Source organism: Nicotiana sylvestris, chromosome 3, assembly GCF_000393655.2.
Source record: "Nicotiana sylvestris chromosome 3, ASM39365v2, whole genome shotgun sequence".
Lineage (NCBI taxonomy): Eukaryota > Viridiplantae > Streptophyta > Magnoliopsida > Solanales > Solanaceae > Nicotiana > Nicotiana sylvestris.
Window position 1 is genome coordinate 51,948,292 of NC_091059.1, and position 19,977 is coordinate 51,968,268.

Genomic DNA, 19,977 nt, shown 5'->3' on the forward strand with positions numbered 1-19,977 from the left:
AAACGCCCCAAGGCGCAACATACCCCACAATGACCAAAGAATGGATCGAGGTAAGAACTCTCGGAGACTTGTCAGCAGAGCTAGGTACCATAGGCACATAGGGCCGACGGAGGCACCTCGCTTGTCGGAATAAAACTTCAACGTCGACGTATCAAACATTGTGCTCGCCATTAGTAAAATTAGAGATACCAGGTGGCCAAGGCCTGTACAATCAGACCCTTCACAAAGGAACCATAACTTAGTGTGTGAATTTCACAACACGCACAGTCACAGGAACGAAGATTGCTGACAACTCCGGGAAGAAGTAGCCTGACTACTCAGCAAAGGTCATCTCCGAGAATTCCTCAGCGACCGAGCCAAAAATTAGCTCCAGGAAAGAGAGGCAGCCAAGAAGAACGAAATGGATGAGCCACAACATGTCATCCACATGATCTTGGGAGGCATCGATGCTCCACAAGAACCTATGATTAGAAGAACAAAAATATCCATCAACAGAGAAAAGCGATCTCGAGGTTACATACCCGAAGACGCTCTCACATTCAGCGACGAGGACATCGAGACCTTGTCTTAGCCTCACAACGACGCACTGGTAATCTCTTTCCTTATCAATACATTCCAAATTAAACGTGTACTTGTGGATCCAGGTAGCTCGGCCAATATTATCAGGTTGAGGGTGGTAGAGCAGCTCGAACTGCTTGACCAAATCGTGCCCGCCTCTCGAGTCCTCAACGGATTAAACATGTCGAGCGAAACAACAAAAAGGGAAATCACTCTCCCAGTCAACGTGGTCGGCACAACCAAAAATGCCAAATTTTATGTCATCGAAGGATACATGAGATACAATGCCTTGCTCAGAAGGTCATGGATACACTGCATGAGAGCAGTACCATCCACCCTCCATCAAATGATGAAATTCCTTACAAAGGACGGGATAAAAACCGTCTACGGGGAATAGCATGCGGCAAGAGAAATGTTTGCGGTGCACGATATGACGTCGACACCAATACCTCCACCATCGAAGAAGCCAAAGGATAAGCAAATAGTAAAATAGCGATGACAAGCTACATTATCAGCTACACCCACCTAAACAAAATGAAGGACCGCACCGAGTCCTCATAACAAATGATTGAATCGTATCGAGATCCAAAACGCCGTCAGCACTAAGGTATGGTCGCCTCCCCTTTTCAGTTACATTTTATACTAACCTGAATGCAGGTATCCGATTGAAACGGCCGAAGCACTTTCCAACTCGAAGGCCTTAGGTTCCAAAAGCATGCATTGCACTCTTTTCCTTCGACCGGGTTTTATCCCAAGAAGGGTTTTACCGGCAAGGTTTTTAACAAGGAAACATCTATATGCTACCTAAGGAAGACTCAACAAGTATTCAAGGTTTCTTTTGCAATCAACCTCGAATACTGGGGGGAATCCCCCCCGGAAGGTCACTCACTCGGAGAAGCCAAGATGCGCTAAATGGGGTCTCGATAGGAAAATGATGTACCGGGCCAAAGGGTCAAACGAACCGTGCCCGGATAGAATAACCGGACCACTGACAGCGAAAACATGTATACTTGTACCAAGTAATCGAAGAATACTTTCCATCAAAGAATTTCATACTTCAAAAGAGTGGTATTTTTGCAAAAATGGCTCTAGAGCCAAAAACAACCCAAACACTTAGGGATTGGCGTCAACAACTTGAAGTCGTATGAACCCCAGGTCGGAGCTTGAAACTCGTAAGCCCTCAATGAGCAACATTAAGATCACAAAACGGCTCCAGAGCCAAAAACGTCTCGAACACTCGTGGACTGGCGTCAGCAACTTGAAGCCGTATGACCCCCGGGTCGGAGATTCAAACTCGTAAGCCCTCAATGAGGCAACATCAAGATCACAAAAAGGATCCCGAGCCAAAAATGTTCCGAACACTCGGGGACTGGCGTCAACAACTTGAAGCCGTATGACCCTCGGGTTGGAGCTTCAAACTCATAAACCCTCAATGGGGCAACATCAAGATCACAAAACGGCTCCAGAGCCAAAAACGTCCCGAACACTCGGGACTGGCGTCGAAAACTCAAGACCACATGACCTCTGGGTTGGAAACTCCAAAACCATAAGCCCTCAATGAGGCAATACCAAGTTTACAAGTAATGGATCCCATGCTAAGAAACTTTCGATGACTCGGGAACTGCCGACAATCGTCACCCCCATCGACTTATCAATACTCGAGTCCATAAGACCACATGCGGGCAGCCTCGGTCTCGTAAGACCTACATAAGGCAACAACAATATCAGTTAGACCTCAAACCTTGCATGAACCATACTTGTACCAAGTGAGCAACAACAATATCTGTAAGACCTCAAGCAAGGCATGAACCATACTTGTACTAAGTAAACAAAACTGTAAGACCTTAAAGGCATGTAAAATTTGCAAGACCTTACTAAAGGCATAATCCCGATCTTAAAGTTAAGGCTATATATCGAACCTGTAAGACCCCTAAAAAGGCATACCCTTGATATAGACGCCGACACTACCTCACTCGGGAACTGAAAGGCTCCGACCAAACACAATGACTACGGTCACAAGGCTATACCGCCAAACTAACATGACTCGGGGACACCCGATTATTGCTATAAAATCACATGCCTTCAATTACTTTGAAAGTACTTCGAAAAGAGCCGGTTAACAGGTTACCCTCGACATAGGCAAAAGAGCTTCGACTATGTCAGCTCCAAACCATAGGCTTTGAGATACTCAGCCATCGAGCCAAACCTCCCGAGGTGCTAGATTATCGCCATATAATGACTCACAATCGAGGTTTTCATCGAACCGTCAAAAAGTCAGGCAAACACAATTTCAAAAGTCCTTAACGAGGGAAAAATAAAGCCTACTAAAGGTCGTACCGACCTAATGCGTAAGAGCCACTGTCGCCAGCCTATGCTATAGGTCGTACCGACCAAATGCGTAAGAGCCACTGTCACCAGCCTATACTAGAGGTCGTACCGACCCAATGCATAAGAGCCACTGTCGCCAGCCCATATAAAAGGTCGTTCCGATCGAATGCGTAAGAGCCTAAGATCCAACTTTAAATTCAAAAACTTGAGGGTCAAATGAGCTCAATTCAAAACCCGACTCGGAGATTGAACCCAAAACAGTTAACTAAATATGCCTAAGGGCAAAAGCATAAGAGCTCAAACGCCAACTTATACTAAAAGGTCGTACCGACCAAAGCGCGTAAGAGCCTATGGTCTAGCCCAATGAGCCCCAGGGCCATACTATAAATATAAGGATTCCTTTTAAGCCGAAGACCAATTCATCCGGCTAACGATTGAAAAATATCAAAGCAAAAGGAAATGCATGAAAAACAAAACCACGAGGCATCTTTTTATACATGTGTGTGAGAGAATAAAAGCTTCATTTACAAAGTTCTTTGAAATCACTATACACAGAATCAAAAAGGGAAAGCCTAATTTACATCCCTCTTAGGGACTATGGCCTGTCGGCCTCATTCTCGCTATCTTCGGCATTGGACAGAAGGGACCTAGCATCATGTTCGTCCGCCTTTGCCTTCTTCACCTCTTCCAAGAGGTCAAAGCCCCTAGCATGGATCTCCTCATGGGTCTCCCTTCGAGATTTGTACCAAGCATATTCCTTGCTCCTGCTCTCACGGTCAAGAGCCCTTCTCAGCTCAGCTCGAGCATCGGCAACATCCTTCAAATAGACCGCAACTTTCTTGTCAGCCTTAGTTCGGCTCATTACGGCTTCGGCCCGGGCATCCACAACTTCAGCCTTTATCTTCAAAAGCTCAGACTCAAGCTTTGTAACCATATACATGCGTACCAAGCTGTTCTCACTAGCTAAGCGGAGTTGAATCTCAAGGGCGGAAGCTTTAGCCAAAGCACCTCTCTCCGCTATAGTATGAGCGTCCGCCCGAGCCTTTAACTCATCGTGCTCACGTTTGGCTTGGCCAACTACGATCCTAAGGCATTCTAGGTCCCTCGTCTTCTTCTAAACCTAAAATAAATGAAACGTCAGCCTCAGGGATAAAAAAGGGAACATGCACCCCATCTAGAGCAAGAATCACCTGTTCCTCGAGGTAGCTCTCGTAGTTCAGGCTTTGACTCGTCTCGCATCGCAAGTGCTCCAACTCGTCTTCTCTCTCATCAAAAAGAAGCCTAAGGGACTTCTCCCCATCCACAACCTTTCGCAGCATGGCCTCGCGACAAAGCAGCTCGGACTTGAGCTTGTCAAAAGCCTATGAAAGAGAAACTCGATAAGAGAGTAATAATTACAAAACTATAAAATCAACACGGACGGCCAAAACTCACCTCGGAATAGAGCCGTTGAGCTTCCTAGAAAGTTAGTCCGGCTCCGTCTACCCCGGAAGAACCGCTCCTGGTGGGGGCACGATCGCTCAGCGTATGCAGCCCCTGGTTTCGAACATCCTTCGAAGTACCTTCGATAGGAGAAGACACATCCTCCCCGTGCCCCCGGCCTGGACTCGTTTTGCTATAAGCATCGTCGCCTTGTGAAGGCCCTTTTTGCTTATTATTATTGCTCCATATCCAAGAAACTGGTGATCCTTCTCCCTCTCCGAGAGGATATGCTCTCGTCTCAAAGTATTCCCCGATGCCTACAGTGACGGGGTTAGTACGCGTAAAAAGAAAGTGCCCTTCAAAAAAGGAGCAAATCACATAACACGTATCATGGCGTTTGGCCTCCTATCTGCCATCAGACAAAGCTCGCCACTTATGCTTATTATAAGTGGAGGGAGTCTCCAGCTCCCAAGCCCAGTCTATCAGGTCAGGGACCTCGCACGACATTCATGAAATTGCTGCAAAAACGGAAAGGAAGGCACATTTACAGAACTTGTCTATTCCATAAGCAAAACGACAAAGGCATAAGTATATCACTTACGCATAAAATTCCATTCCTCGGGAAATGGCAAAAACTCCACACGGATAACATCGATAGTTCGTACTCGGACGAATCAGCTCATCCATCACCGATCCCTGTCTTCTCCGTCACTAATAATGAAAGGCATGGTGGATCGGCATCGTAGGGTCAGCAGACCCCGATGGTGAAAAGGCCGTTACAGCCTGATGAGATTACTAAAAATGAATTCGAGCCCTGCTTCTTCCGCGAAGAACCTAATCATCAACACTATCCTCTAAAATGATGGGTGAACCTGCGCCAAGGTAACCTGGTATTTTTGACAGAAGTCAAGTACAACCCTATCAAGGGGCCCAGCGTGAAGGGGTACGTGTATACGTTCAAAAACCCCTCAGCGTGATCCATGATGCTCTCTCCCAGGGAAGGTACTCACAATACTACCTCCCCCCCCATCCACAATAGTTCATCACTGACTCAAGGGGCGAAACTCCCTTCTCCTTGACGAGCGAACCCTGATGTAGCAGCTATAACTTTGGTAAAACTATAGAATTCGAGCAAGGGCTTCAAGGTTGAAATGGTGAAGGTCCTAACACAGGGAAGGAAAGCTCTATAGAGGAGGATAACTACTCGGAATAGCGAAATCCTCAAAAGAAGGAATACAACCCTATATGTGGAGTAAGCGCCGACTATCCGCCTGCCTCAAAGGCCAATTAAAAATGTTGGCTAAGCTATTCTTCGCTTTGGTATGATCTACCAATGGAACTACCTTGGTCGCTTCATAATCGTGTCATGCAATTAACGCTGCCATACGATATTTCGGGGATCAAAAAGCCCCACATCATTACAAGCCTCGAGATGGTACCCGATCTTGAGGACTTCTGTCAAAAAGAAGATAGGCTCCAGGAAGCTATTGGCATCATTACAAGCCTCGATATGGTACCCAATCTCGAGGACTTCTGTCAAAAGGAAGATAGGCTCCAGGATCCATTAGCATCATTACAAGCCTCGAGATGGTACCCAATCTCTAGGACTTCTGTCAAAAAGAAGATAGGCTCCACGAAGCCATTGGCATCATTACAAGCCTCAAGATGGTACCCGATATCGAGGACATCTGTAAAAAAGAAGGTAGGCTCCAGGAAGCCATTGACATCATTATAAGCCTCGAGATGGTACCCGATCTTGAGGACCTCTGCCAAGAAGAAGATATGCTCTAAAGAGCCGTTTATATCATTATAGGCCTCGAGATGGTACCCGATCCCGAGGACCTATGCCAAGAAGAAGATAAGCTCTAAAAACCTACTCATATGGGTTTGATCTCGAGGTGGTACCCTACCTCGAGAATTTGTGCTATTGCAAACACGAATCGTCTACCCGATTTTCCGAATCTCGAGCTACCTAAGCTCGAGCCAACTCCTACTCAAAAAACTACCAATAAAGCCTTAGGGATATCTTTCACCTTCAGATCAAGTTAAACGTTTTCTCTGTTACTTTAACCTAAGGTCTATTCAAGTCCAGGCATACCCTCATCCGGGGTTTATCTGCAACGCCTTGAGGCTATTTTCTCTCTAAGATTCAAAACCAGTTTCCAGGTCGCCCGAGTTTGAGCGAACTTTCACTCGGGGACTGTTTTCGAAAGCCTATAGGTATCTTTATTTTTGAGATGTCCGAGCAAGTTCCCCTCGAGGATAATCACCAGGGCTTAGAAGGCTAAATCTCGTTCTAAAAATGTCGAAGCCCTCAAAGTTAGAGGCCCCGATGGCTTGAGTTTGTCAATCCAATCAGGGCTCAGTCATGTTAATCAACCAAGAGCCAGAAAATACATACACCCGGGCTCAATATTCATACCAATCGGTAGAGTCATGCATTCAGATTTTTCACAAAGCAAATAAAGGGAAATCTAACATAAATCAGAGATAAATTGAAGAAATGTCTTTGTATTCATAAACTCATGATTACAAAAGCCCACGAAGGGTCCTTACACATGATTACAAAAGCCCACGAAGGGTCCTTACACAAAAATAAAGAAACAAAAGTAGTAGCTAAAAGTCTAATCTACTATCGAGGGTAGATCCTCGGGAGCAACGCCTTCAAGAACCATCTCTTCGGGGCTTCATCTCGGCGTCCCTAGCGACATCTTCAAGGACGAGGAATAGGCTGTAAAACGAGGTATAAGAAGCAGAAAAAGATGAAGAAAAAGTTGTAGCCCACCAAGGAGTAAATGCTTTACCAGGCCAAGAAGATCCCGGCCCGATAGAAGACTTGGCGAGTGTCGGCCTTACTTGCACGGCTACTTCGAGTCCACTTCTTGGAACATTGTGTCATGCAAGCTAGTGGCTGGTCATGCCACTTCACCCCATGGAAAGCAAAAGGGATGAAGTGCCACACCAGGCCGGAGTAGGGAGGTGAGCAACGGTGTAAAGTCCGAACATCCTCCTAGGCAGCAGTGTAGAGTCCAAATATCTTCCTGAGTTGGAATAAATCGGCACCCATATCTCATTACCTCGGGCCAACAACAACAACAACAATAACAAATTAATACATTTCAGCTCAGGTAGGGAAAGCTCTGGAAAGAGCCTATGGTGCAACCGATAAGGACACTGCCATGGCCACGGGCCTCAAACATGGGAAATAACAATGGATGAAGATGAAGAGAAGAAAGGCGTAAAGGGCTGTTGAAGAACATTTGAATGGAGTTTGATTCAAGAAGGCTTCCATTTATATGAAATGTGGGAGCATAATCGATGGCGCAATCAATATCATTAAAAGACGTAGCGGTATACACAATCAATGCATTTTTGGAACTAGATCAGCGGCGATATTATTGCTTTGGAGAATATGAATCGACGGCACACTTAATGGTTCTGGAAAGGTGATTCTACAGGACGCCTCAGTTATAACAAAGGCCTACGTCATTAGCATGACATCATCACGGGAAGGTCGAAAAGATGGGTATCAAAATCGTTTCTTATCGTTTCGCTCTAAGAAATGCAGGGACTATCTGTATACGGTAAAATCGGAGGGACCAATTTTCGGACATTACAATGCTTCATAAGCACGTTTCTATAGGCTCGAGGCTATGGTCGAGATCCACACCCGAGGGCTTATCGACGTCCAACCTCGGGGCAATGCAGATCGATAGTTATGGTGAAAGAGTGGGAAGTTCCTAAGGCATATGACTAAAAGCTGGCAGAGTCTAGTAGGCTAGTTCAGACCCGAATCAGGGCATTAAATAGCTCTACCAGCCCTATATCTTTTCAATAAATGCATTTGTACTATGTTGGGATTCCCCCTCTTATATAAAGGGGGTCCTTGCCATTTCGTAAGGATCTGTGGCTCAATACTAAATACACAAGAACATTCTCTCTGCTCTCTAATATATTCTCTTGATCTCATTACTCGTATTTATTACTTATATTCATTGTGCTCCATTTATTATTCTTCATTTATTTCTTATTATTGGCCATAAAGAGCTATCATTGATTTTGTTATAATTGTTAGTCATCCATCGACTACCCTCGATAGCTTCCAGCCGAGCATCAGAATCAACCCCGAGGCCCCCGAATAGGCAAGCTCGAGGTCCCGATCGTTAACCATTTGGTTTGATTATAACCTTGCTCTCTAGCTCTTATCTCATTTCTAAGTCTTTCACATAGCATCAATTGCCTAACAACTAGCATAAAAATAGATCACGTATTTTTAGAACCACAAATTAAATTAAATTGTAATTACCATTTTCAAGGTAAACATATTACTCAAATGATATTACTGCTAAGGTATGATTTTTCTCCTTTTGTCCATTTGAATTTAAAACTAACTCATTGTAGGTGTTCGATCATTGGCATCAAGGGCACCTTTTTACACGAAGACTTTAGGTTTTAAAGCACGTGTTGCACTCTTTTTCCCTTAGCTCGGATTTTGTCCCAAATGGGTTTTACTGGCGAGGTTTTTAACGAGGAAACAACTATGTGCTACCTAAGGAGAACTCAACACTATCCAAGGCTTCTTTTCAATCAACCTCAAATACTGTGGGGGGCATCACCCTCGGAGATTATATTTTTGAGGAAATTACTTCACACCAAAGAGGGTCTCGTTAGGAATACTTTGTAATGGACCAAACGGTCAAATGAATCGTGCCCATATAGAATAGTCAAGCCCCAATGTCAAAACATGTACGCATGTATCAATTATTCAAAAAAGCATTCTTTCTATATCAGAACACTTTGTGTCTCAAAGAAATTTGCTACTATACAAACATCATACTTTTGATTTTGCAAGAAACGACTCAATGGCCAAAACACGAATACACCTCGAATACTTGGGGGCTGTCATCGATAGTCAACGCATTCAAGTCATCTAAACTCAAATTCATAAGACCTCAAAGAGGCATCCCCTCGACATCAAGGCCAAGGCCATCACACTCGCGGACTAACCTTTTGAACAAGTTCAAAAGGTTATCGGGAAACAAGTCCAAGAGACACACCCGAAGGCTACGGCCATATTAAAGGCTACGGCCACATTAAAAACTATAGTGATATAAAAAAGGCTACGGCCAAAATAATGCGGCTCGGAGATGTTCGACGTCCACCATAAGTTAAAGGCCTTCTAATACTTTGAAAAATTGGTTAAATCAGGCTACTCTCGGCAAAAGCAAATAAAAAAGGCTTTGATAAAATCAGCTCTCGAATAATTGAAAGGCTTTGATAACCTCAAGAGGTATTCAATTATTGTAACACAAACGAATTACGAATGAGGTTTCGATCGATCGAACCTTTGAAAAACCCAACGAGTACAAAAAACACATGCTAAGGAATAAAGATAATTTCACTAAGTCTTTTACCTGAATAAAGGGAAAAATTATAGCCGCCATAGAGGCCAAATCAGCCCAACTTAAAGAGCCTAAGGGCCGACCTAAAAGAGCCTAAGGGCCAATTTAAAAGAGCCTAAGGCCGAAATATGCAGAGTTCGAGACCTTACTCTCACTCAACTCGGACTCAAGAGTCCCATCATCCCGAGATCACATCAAATCGACTTAAGATTAGCTCGGGGATTTAAAAAATTTTAAGAGGTATTCTTTTATAAGTTCAAAGATCGCCCATTGATCATTAAAAACCCTAAGGGTTTGCTCTATTCAGAATCCGAGCCAATGAAGTTATCAAAAATTTTCACAAAACGAAGACAAAACAAGATTCAATATACATCGGAAATAAGGCAAGAAGAAAGGGAATTCCTTATATTCACATAGAATATTTACAAATGCCCATAAAGGGCCTTTGACAAAACCAAAACAGAGGAACCTAATCTACTTTGGGGACACACCCCAGGAACCACATCTTTGGAATCCACATCCTCGAGAACCTCCTCCTCGCGAGCCGCATCTTCGGGAACCTCCTCCTCGGGGACTTCGTCCTCATCTCCCCCGCTCTCGGAGACACTAGCAGAATCTTCGTCATCGGAGAGCAAAGCAACAACCTCTTCCTCCAAAGTTTTTGCTTTTTCAATATCAGCTGAGATGTCGAAGCCAAGAGAGTGCACCTCCTCGAGAGTTTCTCTCCAGGACTATCACTTGGCATGGTCGAGAGCACATGATAACTTAACTTCAGCCATAATGGAGATCGCTTGTGCCCGAGTGTTTGTAGCTTTGGTGTAAGCTCGGTAGAGGACACAAATGCCTCAACCTCAGATTTGGCCTTCGCAAGCTCATCGGCTGATTTAGCTTCGAGCTCCTTGATTTTGAGGCTCCAAGACAAGCTTTCCTCCTTTGCATTTTGAAGCTGGCATTCGATTGAAGTCAGTTGTTCCTGAAACGTATATTTCTCTGAAGCGAGACAGTCCATGTAGTGCTTCCACCCTAGGGTCTCGGCCTCTTTCATTTTAAGCTCCTCTCGAAGCTGCTCCACCAGCTCGCCCTTCTGCTGGGCCTGCAAAGTTGAAGTATTAGTCACCTAATCGAATAGATACATAACAAATCCTCAAAGTCTATATTACCTTTACAATAAGCTTGGTCTGTTCTTGACGAACGTTCTCCAACTCAACTCGAAGATCCCTGACCTCCTCCTCTTTCTATACATAAAGGCGCTTAAGGTCATCCCTCTCTTCCACCAGCTTTTTGAGTTCGGCTTCACATCGGGCAAGCTGGACCCGAGATTTGGAAAATGCTTGTCAGTGAAGCGACACGACATTCATGCAAAGAAAAGGAGTTAGACTTAGAAAGATGAGAATTAAACTCAAGCGTAATTATGAAGACAAAAACTTACTTGTTTTAGAAGCCTTTGGGCCTCATAAAAAATAAACGAGGTGTCAGGATCGGGACCATCCTTGATCCCCGCAAGACACTCCCGAAAAATGTCCTCATGGCCCGGGCATCTCGGAATTCCCCTTCGAAGAACACCAGGCCCGGCGGCGAATCATCTACATTGATTATCCTAAGTGATTCACTAGGGATATTATCCTGTCTTTGAAGGGCCTCGAAATTGGGCTCTTCGAGCTATACCAACAAGTGTCCCTCGAGACGAGACGCACCTTTTCCACCTGATGGCTCGTGGACTTTTCTCGAGCTCCCCTCCAAAATTTTTTCGGTTTGAGATTGAACCGCATCTTCCACCATTGGCTCAGTGGACTTCGAAGCGTTAGTGCTTCCTCTTTTCCGAGCTACCAACAGGCAGTTGTCATCTTCCCTCTCTTTATCCTCATCCCGAAGACGTTGGGTCGTTTCTAGAGATTGGGCTACGGAATCGGCCATAGGCTTTCGAGCCTTGCTTTTCTTTGGCTTTGAGGAAGTTGCAGGCGACCCCCTTTTCCTCTTGTTTTCCATGGTGGGCTTTGGGTTTTCTTCTTGATAAAGTGAGTATTTCACTAAGAAACATAAGTATGCGAACAAGAGAAATTACCATGGTTTTTAGCTTCCCATCGACCCTTGTCCAAGTCATGCCAACTGTGTTCCGCGTATGAATAAGTGGAGGCCAGTTGTCGTACCCAAACTGTAAGGTCTGGGACTGCACCAGGAAACCAAGAAGCAGTTTCATCATCGGCAGGGGATTAGATCGAGAAAAGGATGAGATCGAGAAAGAGTAGAAAAGCAGAATATTAAGTCACCATCGATAAACCTGTACTTACGTTTCATATTCCACTCCTCGGGGAATGGAATCCTCTCAGCAGAAATCGAATCGGAGGTCCTGATTCGGACGAACCAGCTCATCAATCCTCGATCCTTGTCATCATTGATGCTGGTGAAGAAAGATTTTGTGGATCGGCGTTGCAGCTTTATTAGACCACCTCGATAAAGGCGAGGGTTGTATAGCTTGATTAGGTGGTCGAGGGTAAAAGGCATCCCCTCGATTAGGCCCGAAAAATATCTGATCATATTGATGATGCACCAGAATGAAGGGTAGATTTGGCCAAGCGTCACCTGGTATTGTTGGCAAAAATCAAGAATCACTGGGTCTATGGAACCCAGAGCTGGATTTACGGGACCTAATGTAAAAGGGTAGGTATAAACGCTTAAGTATCCTACCTTATGGGTGGTAATGTCCTCTTCGGGGGAGGGGATCGCAATGTCCTTATTCTCCCAATTGCAATCTTTTTCTCCTGCTCAAGTTCATCTTTAGTGATCAAGAAGATATAACGAGACATGGGCTCACATCGGTCTGGTATCGACGCAGGTTTGTCGATTTTAAAATCAGAAGTTATCTCGTATGGCTCAGGAATGCACTCCTCGATACGAGGTGGCACCACTGTTCTACCTCTGGCCGGCCACGATGAAGAGGAAGTTTTCTCTTTCTGAGGAACGGTCTTAAATGTTTTATCCATTGTTGTTGAGAAATTAAAAAGAAGAGAAGGGGTTGATGTTGTAGCAAGAACAAATTGAGAAAGGGTTGAACTAAGAGAAGATGAAGAAGCTTGTGAGATTTTAAGAGTGATTTGAGAAGTAAAAAATGTAAAAATTGTGAAATTGGACTATTTATAGAGGCCGCCTTAACGGTTTAGGGAAACCAACAGCCGACCATCAACCGCCTTCAATTAGTGGTCTTTGGAACTGTACAGACGCGACCTTTCAGTCACTTCAGTCGCTGACGTCATGAGATTGGCATCATGATCGAGGCATCGGAGCATCGAAGATCAAATCGTTTCTTATCATCTTACTTTAAGAGACGTGGGGACTATTTGTATACGGTCGAAATCATGTATGCCCGATTTCCTGGGCTCGAGGTGTCGCCTTAAGCCCGAGTTCGGGATGGATCGAGTTCGAGCTCGATGGACCAGGATCGAGCTCAACGACAGAGTACGAGGCTCAAAGAATCAAGTGTTCGAGGAATATCGGATCCTAATATAATCAGCCTGGAGATATGCTCGTTATGGATTTGTAACAGAATGAGAAAGATTCATGCCACATCCCCAAAATTGTGGCATAAATCCCGGAATAGATTTGTACGAATTCGTACTAGGCGGTTAGACAGCTGTACCCAATAAGTTTCTTTATTGTAAATAGAAATGTACCTTATTTAGGGTTCCCCAGCTATATAAAGGAGACCCTAATCATTTGTAAAGATCATCAATCATTGGCAAAGAATATACTCTCTTACATTTTCGCTCATTGTTAATCAGAATTGTTCTTTAGCTTTAGTATTCTTGCTTTACTGTTCTTGATCCATCTCGAGGTTACTTTGGCTCGAGTTCGAAACTGGCCTACATTCTTGTTTGGTTTTACTTATTCCTTTCATTTATACATCAAATTTCTTGGTTATTACTTAGTATTGTACTAAATCACGCATCTTTAAAACCATAAATCAAATTTAATTGTTACTCGTATTTTCGAAGTAAACAGCTATGTAAAATTTAATTTAAAAATAAACGGAATAAGCAACTATGACCTCTTTAATATGTTCAATTTTGAACCAAACAACTATTTACTGTTGTAAGTGAGTAGGTAGGTATTCGTGGTTCCCTTAGGTGCTATTTATACATCATGTCCCTTTATAATTTTGAATTTAAAAAATGTCCTTTTCAGATCTCTTATGTGTAAAAGACAGATTTTTTATGGGTAAAAGTAAATCTCTCATGTGTTAAAAAAAAAGGTGGGATCATAAAACTAAAAATAAATTTATAAAGGGCCTAAAAACCAATTGACCCGCTTCCTAATTGTCAAAAATTTACTTTTTTAATACATGAAAAATAAATATTTAGTAACACCAATAGTGGGGACAAAACATAGCTAAAATTGTTGTTTGTCCAAATATCACCTAAATAATATGGATCAATCCATTTTCAACTTGCTCATTAATAATCCAACTCATTTGTTGACCCACTCGAAACATGAACAGGTTAGATCTTAACCCATTTTTCTTCAAATTAACCCGCGAAAGCCCATTTAAACTTGACTCCACTCGCCCATTTATCACCACTAACAATGTGCATTATTATCCAGTCCATAATATCTCTCTCTCTCTCTCTCACACACACACACACACAAACACACACACACACACACACACACATATATATATATATATATATATATATATATATGAGGTATATTTACCCTTAGAAATGAATAACAATTAAATTTGTAAGTGGTTTTAAGGATACGCGGATTAATTCGATACAAACGATAAATTGTGTTGGATTAAATAAATAAAGATATGGTAAATTATCAAACAACGTGAGGAGGATGATTCCAGCCTCAATGAAATATCCACCCTCGATCCGGACTCACAACGGCCAGCACTGATGAACAAGAATAAGAGCTTTCAATAACAGAAAAAATAATAGTATATTGCCTTGGTATGCGTGCGTTACAATGTGTTAATGAATAATTAGACTCCCCTTTATATAGTAGGGGAATTTTACTCTAAATACAATTTTATAAAAGGTAAAAAATCTTCTGTTTAACTAATCACTGGCTCTCTATCGCTACGTGCCGAGATTCACGCCGTGATATCCGGCCGGTCGCGGATATCACGACCTTCTGTTGGTCGTGCTCGGTTGCTCGACAACATTCTTCGAAGTCTATTGGGATTTGGACAGATCCCCAATCATGGTCCTGATATTCTTGAGGGTGGGTGTCATGTCCCCAGACTCTGGCTCGATGAGACCCTTAGCTCGATTCCTTGTCCTCACGTCTCTAACTCGATTTATCTTACCGGAAATCGGGGTATTTCACAAGCTCGATTTCACCCGTATACAAGGCAGGAAACATGAGACACGGTATAGTAGAAAAAGATTTAATGCTTAATGTTGAGGGAGATAGCATGGTCACCACTTACTTGCAGAGCAACATGTAATTAATTGCTTACTAAATTTTGAAGTTCAAGGACTTAAGAGAAAAATGTTTCTTTTCCTGACATTGTCTCTCTTTACTACTCCCACCTTGGAATGTTAAATTTAGCTTCCGTGATTGATGAGAGAAAACATATTTCGTTTTATTTCTGAATTGTTTTACTTAGAATTAAGGTCTATGTTCTTGTCAATCCAATTTTGTTGATACTTTCACTCAAAGTCTTCCAGTATTTTCGTTTGTTAGTTTTGGAGGCTTGGCTTCCATTATTCTTCATTTTTGGGCGACTTTAAAAGCCAAGAGTGCAAAAAAGAAAATTTAAAGGTCCCACCCAGATTTGAACTCGGGTAACTGGATACAGTACAATGTCCTAACCACTAGACCATGGGACCTCTTTGCGGAATAAATTTTCAACAACTGATTTATTTATCATTATCAATGATACGAAAAAGAGCGTGTAAATGGAATGGAATGAATTCGACCATTACCATATCAAGAACTTGAACGATGCCAACACAGGCTTTTCTAAATACACCAACCAATAAAACATCTTTCAGATAAGATAGTAACACACTTCAAAATGATACTAGTGCAAATAAAGGTCCTGAGTTTGGGTCTCATTGCCACCCATAATAAAATTTAAAAAAATCATATGATTGACCCATAAAAGAGAATCGAACCCACATGTGAGGGGCATCTTAAGACATAATTAAGAAAATAAATGTGTGTTCTATCTAATAAATTAAGGTTGTAGATAAATGGTCACACTTTAACAATCTCATCTTCTTTTATAGTTATGTATTAACTATATAATAAATGAAGGCTTGGTAGTACAACGAAGGCAATATTGCAATATTATTGTTTCTGAAGCTCATTTGGTATTGCTTCTTAACTCCATTTCCTCCACCTACTAATGACGCCAGTTGTGACTTCAAAAGGTGTCTCGCCATTAATTGTTAAAGTTCTATCACGACTCTAAATCAATCCGGTTGTGATGGCGTCTATTGCAGTACTAGGCTAGCCGATTCGACATTTATAACATAAACATATCTTTTTCTTAATTCATTTACTAATCAGATATTATCACAAATCTTTCGTTTAAACATTTCAAACCAAGCGGAAACAAATATGCAAAACATCAAACACTGCCCAATCTCGGTATCACTAGTCATGAGCCACTAAAATACAATCTGATACTATCTACTCAATACAAGATGAGTCTGATAAAAACAAATACCAATAGATAGGAAGGAGAAAGGCAAGGTTGCGGACGCCGTGCAACTACCTTCCTAACTCTGGAATGCTCTGAAGGTAAGGAACAACTCTCACTCGGATGCCCCGGCACCTGGATCTGCACACAAGGTGCAGGGAGTAACATGAGAACGCCTAAATAACAATTATAAATAAAGGCTGAGTGCAATGACGAGCATTTAAAATCATATACATCTCATAACATAAAAATCTCCATGGAAATAACAAAGTCAATTCAGTAAATAAATTCTGTACATCTCGTAAAAACACCAGTTTCGAAAAAAGTTGTTTAAAATATTTGTTCAACATTTTCAATAGAGGCTCAGAATAAAAGGAGAGTGAAAACAGTAATTTCATAAAATAAGCCCCTCGGGCAAAGTATCACTCATATATATAGCCCCTCGGGCAAGCCTCTCAGTCACATGTGACTCAACTCTCATCAATCAGCACTCGCACCCAGCACTCACGCTCAATAGGTACCTTATAATAACCGTTGCGGCGTGCAACCCGATCCATAAATATATAGTCGACTGCACTCACTAGAGGTGTGCAGACTCTGGAGGGGCTCCTACAGCCCAAGCGCTATATCGTTGCGGCGTGCAACCCAATCCACCATATCGTTGCGGTGTGCAGCCCGATCCACCATATCGCTACGGCGTGCAACCCGATTCATAAATATATAATCCTTACCATCAGGCCCTCGGCCTCTCTCAGTCATCAACCTGAATCAAACAATAAACAGGTAAAAATTATGACCGAAGATATGCTTTCAAATTAAAACAGTGTGAAGACAATAGTAAAATGCCACGGAGGTTCCAAATATTACGACACAAAGCCCCAAACATGGCAGTTAACCCATGTTAACAGAATCATTTCTAAAACACATAGATATCATATAGAGTTTATCAAAAAAATGCAACTTTACAGTTGCCACTGGTCGGATCAAGTCAGTATCCCAACTGGTGCACGCCTACACGCCCGTCACCTAACATGTATGTCACCTTATTTATCAAAACAGTACGAAATTCTGGGGTTTCATACCCTCAAATCTAGATTTACAATCGTTACTTACCTCAAACCGGGCAAAAATCTACTCCGTGATGCCTTTGCCTCTCGCTCCGGCCTCCAAATGCTCCGAATCTAACCAAAATCAGTATATTGTCATCAATACACGCTAAAGGAATGGAACCCACGCGAAAATTATCAAAATAGGCCCAAAATCCCGAATTTGCTCAAACCTGGCCCCGGACCCACGTCTCGAAATCCAACATAAATTGCAAAACTAGAAACTCATTTCACTCCCTAGTCTATACATACCAAAATCATCAAAATCGGAGCCTAAATGGTCCCTCAAATCCCCAATTTAAATTCGTCAATTTCAAGCCCTAATTTCCTATTTTCTTCTCTAATTTTCCCACTAATATCATGATTAAACAATGGAATAATTGCCATAAACACAAGATACAAGGTCCAAGTAGCTTACCTCACTGAAAACACTTAATTCCATTTTGGAATCACAGCCCCCAAGCTCCAACTCGTCCAAAAATGGTGAAGAAATGGTAGAAATTTGCAAAGGTGGCCTTTTATACTTTCTGCCCAGCGACTTCCGCATCTGCGGTCTCCAAGTCACTTCTACAACGCCGCACGTGCGGTTTTCACTAAAATTCCAGAACCCTCTTCTGCGGTCAACATCTCGCACCTGCGGCATCGCAGGTGCGGTCCTAGTGTGCACTTGAGCTTTTCCTCAGCTTCCCAATTCTCCGTATATGTGGTCCAAATCTTGCTTCTGCAAGTCTCGCACCTGCGGCCCCCAATCCGCAGGTGCGGAAATGACAGAAGCAGCAAAGTTCTGCTGCTCAAACCAAGTTCTAATCTTTTCGAAAACTATCCAAAATTATCGTGAGGCCCCCGGACCTCAACCAAAGATATGAACTAGTCATATACCAGTATTCAAACTTTCGAAACACTCCAAACAACACTAAAACATCAAATCCACCTCAGATTCAAGTCTTAGAACTTATAAACTGTCAAAATTCAACAAACAATGCCGAAACCTATCAAACCACCTTTTAATGACTTGAAATTTTGCACACACATAAAAAATGACACGACAAACCTACTCCAATTTCTGGAATTCCATTCTGACCACGATATCAAGATTTCCACTGCTGACCAAAGAACGCCAAATTTTCAATTTCTCAAATTCAAGCCTAAATCTTCCACGGACATCCAAATTACATTCCAAAAATACTCCTAAGTCTAAAATAACCTAACGAAGCTATTCCAACCATCAGAATTCACATCCGAGACCTTCTACTCCTAAGTCAACATCCGATTGACTTTTTCAACTTAAGCTTCTAAATAAAAGACTAAGTGTCTCATTCTATTCCTCAACCACTCCGAACCCGAACCAACCAACACGATATGATGAAATACAGTTGAATAACACATAAAGAAGAAGAAATAGGGGAAATGAGACTGTAACTCATGAAACTACCGGCCGGGCCATCATATCATCCCCCTCTTAAGCAAGCATTCGTCCTCGAACGAGGTAAGAAACATACCTAAAACATCAAATATGTGAGAAAATCTGCTTTGTATCTCCCGCTCGGTCTCACAGGTGGCCTCTACCACGAGCCGACCTCTCCACTACACGCTCACTGAAGCTATATCTTTTGATCTAAACTTTCGGACCTGCCGCTCCAAAATAGCCATTGGCTCCACATCATAAGTTAGATCACCGTCTAAGTGAACCGTGCTGAAATCAAAACATGAGACGGATCACTAATATACTTTTGGAGCATAGAAACATGAAATATTGGATGCACACTCAACAAGCTAGGTGGTAAAGCAAGCTCATAAGCCACCTCCCCAATCCTCCGAAGCACCTCAAAAGGTCCAATGAACCGAGGACTCAATTTACCCTTTTTCCCAAACCTCATAGCACCCTTCATGGGTGAAACCTTCAGTAAAATCTTCTCCCCAACCATGTAAGACACATCACGAACCTTCCTGTCAGCATAACTCTTTTTTCTTGACTGCGCTGTATGAAGCCGCTCCTGAATCACTTTCACCTTGTCTAAAGTATACTGCACCAAGTCTGTACCTAAAAAACTGGCCTCCCTGTCTCAAACTATCCAGCTGGAGATCTACATTGTCTCCCATATAAAGCCTCATATGGAGCCATCTGAATACTCGACTGATATAAATCTCTCTATCTGAAATGATGGAAACTGGGACACCATGCAGGCGAACAATCTCTCGGATATAAATCTCAGCTAATCGCTCTAAAGAATATGCAGTACACAGAGGAATGAAGTGTGCAGACTTGGTTAGCCGATCCACAATGACCCAAATAGCATCGAACATCCTCAAAGTCCGTGGGAGTCCAACTACGAAATCCATGGTGATCCGCTCCCACTTCCACTCTGGAATATCTATCTGCTAAAGCAAGCCACCCGGTCTCTGATACTCATATTTCACCTACTGACAATTGAGACACCGAGCTACAAATCTCACTATGCCTTTCTTCATTCTTCTCCACCAGTAGTGCTTTCTCAAATCCGGATAC

General features: G+C 42.7%; 1 protein-coding gene across 1 annotated transcript; it reads right to left on the reverse strand.

Moving 5' to 3' along the window:
- Nucleotides 1–3,481: 3,481 nt before the first annotated feature.
- On the reverse strand, nt 3,482–12,691 carry LOC138887350 (uncharacterized). The gene is made up of 8 exons (XM_070169086.1): nt 12,396–12,691; nt 11,858–11,877; nt 11,475–11,737; nt 10,871–10,945; nt 10,561–10,803; nt 10,202–10,441; nt 4,077–4,247; nt 3,482–4,000 (listed from the first exon to the last, which is right to left on the reverse strand). The coding sequence occupies exons 1-8, from the start codon at nt 12,689–12,691 to the stop codon at nt 3,482–3,484; spliced, it is 1,827 nt and encodes a 608-aa protein (XP_070025187.1).
- Nucleotides 12,692–19,977: the final 7,286 nt, after the last annotated feature.